The sequence below is a fragment of the Sinocyclocheilus anshuiensis genome, unplaced genomic scaffold, assembly GCF_001515605.1.
Source record: "Sinocyclocheilus anshuiensis isolate Anshui unplaced genomic scaffold, SAMN03320099.WGS_v1.1 scaffold457, whole genome shotgun sequence".
NCBI classification, from domain to species: Eukaryota; Metazoa; Chordata; class Actinopteri; order Cypriniformes; family Cyprinidae; genus Sinocyclocheilus; species Sinocyclocheilus anshuiensis.
This window is the reverse complement of record NW_015537939.1, coordinates 4368772-4375129: the sequence shown is the minus strand read 5'-3', so window position 1 is coordinate 4375129 and position 6358 is coordinate 4368772. Positions and strand designations below refer to the sequence as shown.

The 6358-nt window shown below is 38.2% G+C and overlaps 1 protein-coding gene across 5 annotated transcripts in view; it reads left to right on the top strand.

Moving 5' to 3' along the window:
* Positions 1-2799: 2799 nt before the first annotated feature.
* The window catches only part of LOC107662451 (WD repeat-containing protein 41-like), a 10038-nt gene continuing 6479 nt past the window's right edge, over positions 2800-6358 (top strand). For 2 of the 5 annotated variants that reach the window (XM_016452500.1, XM_016452482.1), the window contains exons 1-6: positions 2800-3320; positions 4149-4264; positions 4975-5023; positions 5521-5649; positions 5745-5807; positions 5920-6031. In XM_016452500.1, coding sequence (XP_016307986.1) covers positions 3273-3320; positions 4149-4264; positions 4975-5023; positions 5521-5649; positions 5745-5807; positions 5920-6031 — 517 coding nt within the window. In that variant the 5' untranslated portion in view covers positions 2800-3272. Of the gene's footprint in view, positions 3321-4148; positions 4265-4974; positions 5024-5492; positions 5650-5744; positions 5808-5919; positions 6032-6358 lie in introns of those variants that run through there. The other 3 variants (XM_016452491.1, XM_016452516.1, XM_016452509.1) reach the window with 3 other exon arrangements.

Below are 6358 nucleotides of genomic sequence, written 5' to 3'. Positions count from 1 at the left end.
TTTTGGTTATTTAAGTGCAGCATCCAGGTATTTAAAGTGGAATTTTCAGTGTGAACACGCTACTCCCATGATTTATACTACAAAACATCTAGAATAGTGCATTAGCACATGATTTGTGATGCACCTTATGAATATAGGCAATATGACTGAAATTCGGACATACTTCCGCCAAGTTGCATGACTCTGTAAAGTGTCCATCGAATGCGCACTCGAGAATTTCGGCCAAAGTAGTAGGTCATCCGGGTACTTTTTTTGCCTACTGTTTTTTCGAATACTATTGCTGAATGCAAAATTGAATACTTCCCTACTATATAGTATGTGAAAAAGGGTAGTATGTCCAAATTCATAGTATTCAAAAAGCAGTAGGCAAAAAGATGACATAGTACTTCCGCCCAAATTCTGAAGTATGCATTCGATTGACACTTTACTCTCCCATGAGGCCATGGTAGAGGATTTATGAATGGCAATGCAACGATGCAATTGATGCTGGCAGATCATGTGATAGTAACAACATAGTGGATGTACTATGTTCGAATTTCATTCATATTACCCATATTCATATTGTTGTAGGTGGTTGCCAGGATGTTGCTATGCAGTTGCTATTGTATTAATGGTTGCTAGAGAATTGCTTGTTGGTTTAAGATGTTGAGCTCATGCTATTTTCAGAAATGCACGGGCAACAGTGATTTAAAGTCTAGATTTGCACCTGCATTTGCTTGGTAGGCGAAAAACACACACTACACACAAATCCCCTGAAGTGTTGCTGTAGTTTGTGTGTGTATAAAGCAGAATTTAGTGTGCGAGTAATACAGGAGGACAGGGTTGTGTGTTGCTCATAAACGAGTTTGTCTTCTCTACTCCGTCTCTGTATGGGAAAGCCTTATTGAACATCACACGCATTCCCCCTACAGTTTATAGCTGAAATCAGCACCTTTTAGAATAACCATCTATTTTTCTCTCGCCGGATGGACAGAAGCAGAGAGGAGAGGAGAAGAAATGAGAGAGAGAGTAGGATGATCTTCCTTGTGTCCTGTTCTCTCTCTGAACTGAGAACAGTGAATATGTTGAGTCAGAAATTAGAAGGTATGCCACTGTTCATGTCTAACATGATGCCACTATAATGACCAGATGCTGTGTGTTTTATATATTTGTGAACATAAAATGTAATTTTCATAGCAGCATTGTATCAACCGTAATGTTATGAAGCTACGAGAATACTTTTTGTGCGCAAAAAAAAAACGACTTTATTAAACAATTCTTCTCTTCCAGCCTCCACCGGAGTCTGCAAGAGTACCACTTGCATATTCCTCTGACTGAAAACAAGGCGCAGCACATCCGGTTTCTATGTCAGAACGCGGCTCCTGCGTCAGCAGCGCTACACGCATGCGTCGTGGTGCTCTTCTGATCGCACAGCGGATAATGACACGGAGGAGAAGCAATTGTTGAATAAAGTCGTTATTTTTGTTGTCTTTAAGTTCAGAAGTGATTTAAAGGATATTGTTGCTAGGTGTCCTAATCCTAATAGCTGTGGACGTATCAATTATAATTAGGAAATAATTCAAACTTAGCTATCTTTCTCGTTGTATAGTTATCGTCCTTAGTTGATCTCCTTTATTATTCTTTATGATTGGTCTTTACGTTTTTACATTTATTTATCTATTTTTATAGTATATTGCTGAGTTTTATAATAATGATAATAATAATAATAATAATATTTACTTTTTCTTAAAACTGTAACGATTTTTGCTGCCTGGCAACATTTGCATTTTCCTCAGGAAATGTAAATTTACTTTTAATGGTCACATTTTTCTTCATCCTTACTTTAATTTATCTTGCATTTTGACTGTTCTGTTGTTTCTTTGCACGTTGTTCAGATAGCCCTGTTGAAAAAACCAGCATATGCTGGTCCTTTGCTGGTTTAAACTGGTCCTTTGCTGGTTTTAAAAAACCATATGCTGGTTTTTTCAACAGGGAGTTACATCTCCCTCCATCTCCTGCTACCCTCCCCTCTCTCTCTGCCCTTGAGTTTTTCTATTACCTTGTGGAAAGCACCTCGCCTGGCATGACAAGCGCAGCGGATTGACACTAAATCAGAAATCAACGCTAGAGCTCAGCATGAAGGTCACACTAGCTCACACACTCGTCTCTATCTGAGAACACGTGTCTGTGCGTGTGTGTGTGTGTGTGTGTGTGTGTGTGTGTGTGTGGGTTACAGGGGCCCTGTGGGATTTTGAGAGGGGCCACATCTCTGTAAGGTGAGGTGATGGTAATCCTCAAATAATTACTCAGCATTCACACAGAGTCCATCACTCTCACTCTTTTGAAGACACGAGGGAGAATGTAGCTAGAGAAAAGGCTTAAAAGTATTACTTTAATCTGTTTACTTGATTATTCAGTAGATGCCATGACATACGGTTATCTTTATACTATGCTGTTGCCTTTATGCGTGTGAATAATACATTTGGGAGTAGATCACAGACATTAGTGATTGAATATACTGAAGTGAAGCCCTGAAGCTGTGGATAACCTCGTTAGTGTTTAAAAATATAAAAATGATCTACAAGATTTCATAATATCACAGATTATGTTTTGTTTTTATATGTAATGATTCACAATACAGTTAAAAATATAATAATATATAAAACAAGAATTTCCTTACAGAAAAAAAAACACATATTAAGTTTTGTTTTATATGCCGCTTATTTTGTTTAAATTTAGGGCTGGTTATGGTACATCTAGAAACCAACCAGCAATAAAAGATCAACTGTAGACCTTTGGTGTTTTTCACTTCGGAAACGCTGTGGGTCACGTATGTCCTCTTGAAGCTTCCGTAGCTAGTCACGTGAGTTCGCAGATTGTTTGTAGTGAGCAGCTGATATGAGGCTATGATAGACCATAGACAAGTTTGGCCGAAAATTCTCTCAGAATGATTTTATATGAACATTTCCGATCATCGGCGGTCATTTGACTCGTTTATCTGGTCTAACGGAAGTGTTATTGGATCTAAAGCCGAACCGGCGCGGAAGTGATACATTGTATCAGACGCGACGCGTGACGCGTCCTGTCAGTCAAATCTTGCTACAATGTTTCGGTGTGTCACAGATGTAAATGTATTCAAATAGAGATTCAGATGACTGATTTTGTGTTTTAATAAAGACTCTTAACATCAGGAATTTGGCAACATGCAGCTACACTGATTTGTTTTGTGATTTATTTGCACACAAAATCCATTCGTTTGCATGTAAGGTCAGGTGGTTTTTTAAAAGACCACCATGCTGCGGTGGATTTTGGGAGGTCGGGAGGCACAGGGAACAGTGCAGGTGAGTACAAGCCACAAAAAACCACAAGCAACAGTTTTTGTGGGGAACCCTATGAAACTGCTGTCTGTGTCATGTATCGTATATATAATTAATATAATGCTTGGATTACTAAAAATAAAATACATGTACACTGAAATATATGTTTTCTTTTGTTATATGTTTCATATGTGTATGTATATCCATATATATACATACATACACACACACACATATACATATATATATATATATATATTTATTTATATGTGTGTGCGTTTTATTTACTAATACAGTAAGGAAAAGTTTGGCTGGACCAGTGTTATTTTTAGAATCATTGATGTATAATATAGTTTTTGTTAATATTTTGAATTAGAATTGATTTATTTAAAGCTTTTGTATATATAATATTATACTGTATTGAAATGTTTATTATAGGGAAACATTAATGCTAATGTTTATTTTTTTTTTAATGATTTTAGTTTGTTTAGGCTGGTTTTAGGGTTCGAAACAAGACAAAAAGAAAAACAACTGCAGCATTTAATCTTAAAGTAATTCGATTTTTGTTGATGTGTTTAGAAAAATGCCTGTAATAACTCATAGTTAAAAAAATGTTATCAGCCATGCATTTTAAAAGTCACAAAAACTCCAGTTTTGTGGCATGACCTGTATGTCCATGTTATTGCCGTTATTTACCAATAAACAGAAGATGAGAAGCTGGTTTCAGTGTCCAGATCTAGTTGCAGTAGAGAGACAGGCTGACGCAGTCCAGCAAACGGCAGTCATTTCAGCACATTCTGAGCTAGATTGAAGAAATGATTCGTTTGTCTATTATATTCTCTCCGTGGGCAGAAGAGCGCGGCACTGTTCATTGGGGAGGAACAGCCCAAAAACTGTTTCACGGAGATGCAGGTGCTGAAAGGACACTTTGACATCGTTCGATTTCTGGTGCAGATTGATGACTTAAGGTAAGCAATCCTCTTCTCATCTTCTTCTGCCTCTGACCAGTGACTGACAGCTAAGACCGAGCCAGATCCTCTCCAAAAGCAAGCTTACAGAGCATGACAAGAGCTTAATCATCACAGCTTGAGGGAGTTTGGTGTGTGTGTGCACTTCGACATCCACTTGATAGTGTCCATCAGCTCTGGGCCTGTCTATATTAACCATGTCTGCATGAAAACATCTGCGCTGGAGGCCTTTAAAAAGCTCATGTATATATAAACACACAGCGCAGGGCTTATTCTTATTGAAGGGATGGAGAAGAGCATTTGGAAGTGTGTGTGTGTGTGTGTGTTACGGCTGGCAGCTCCTGATGATCTTAGCGCGGGAGGAGAGTTTGAGGTGAGGTCAGTGTGCAGAACATCACTGATTGCTTTTAGAGTCCAGAGTCCTGTTTCTCTTCTCCGATCCCTTCCATACTTCCTGTACCTCATCCCTTTATCATAGTTTTATTCTCCTGTTCTTCCTGAGGACCATTCGTTTCTGAACTCGAGAGGTCAAAGGTCACTTCAGAATCATGAGATTGTTCAAATCCAGTCAGAGGAGAAGATCTGTCATAGTGCAGGCGATGTTATATTTTGCGCTTTATGGTTCCTTTTATTTAACCATTAAACTAGTTAATGGAAGTAAAGCATCATGCCAGGCTTTACTCAGCATCTGTGTGTTTTGTGATGGGCAGGTTTGCGTCTGCAGGTGACGACGGCCTGGTGCTCATATGGAATGTTGAGGTGAGCAGAACAGAACTTTATGAATATGCTAATTACAAGTTAATGATATAGTTGATAGTCCGGTTGATAGTCTTTTGGCATATGTATATATATGTATATATATATATATATATGTATATATATATGTGTATATATATGTATATATATATATATATATATGTACATATATTTATATGTGTATATGATTGCATACACGTGAAGATTTACGTTATTGTGTTTGTGTGTATGTTTTTTATCGGGGCAGTGCCACAAAATATATACAAAATAGAATTTCATAATGTTAAATACTGTATGCTTGATTTAATTTATTTTATATTTTGAAATAGACTGAATGTTCTTAATTAAATGGTTAATTACTACTTTATTAATAACATTCAAAAAGACATTTAAAAAAAAGTTAGTTTTAATTGTCCCCTGCATGTGAATGACTTACTGTGTGACCCCAACACTCAATATAAATGCAAAACAGCATTTGTGTGTGTGTTTGTGTGTTTCAGACGGGAGATTGTTTGTTCGAGCTGCGCGGTCACACACAGCAGATCACTGCAATGACATCATACTCCTTCATCAGAGGAAGAAACGCACACGCCGCGCTCCTTACCGCATCATCAGACCGCACGCTCAGTGTATCCTTTACACGAGCTTCTGCTGAAGTGTGTGTGTGTGTGTGTGTGTGTGTGTGTGTGTTTAGTGTCAATGCTTGTCCTTAATTCTACAGCAGTTATGGGATCCAGATTCAGGAAACCGAGTGCAGAATATATCTGATCTTCAGTCTTCAGTGAAGGTAGTGTGTGATGCAGCTTGTTTCAGTGCAGATGGTGTGGATTGTGTGTGTAGACAGGTCTGTTCCTCTTATAGTGTGTGTTTGTGCGCTGATGGATGTGTCTGTTTTTCAGTGTTTGCTGGTGTTGGATTGTTTGGACGTGTGGCTCTCGGGTGGGAATGAACTGTGTGTTTGGAACAGAGACTTTGAGCTGCAGTGTAAAACGGTTCATCACAGTGATGCAGGTACACAATCCAAAACACACACACACACACACACACACACACACTCCCAGATAAATAAATATATGAATGATGTTCATGCAGAGCACATACAACAAAGAAACATCTGTCCAAGACCAGAAACAGACTACTAAACACGAGAACATCACTACAACATGTTGCTAATAGTTTTATAAACTTAAAGTGGCAGTGTGTAATTTCTGCAACATCATTAAAGCAATAAGCCCCAAGAAGCCGTGGTTTACAGTGAATTTATAACTCCGCTTCGCGTCGTGCCTAACAACGCCCCTTAGCTGTTATAAATTCACTGTAAACCACGGCTTCTTGGAG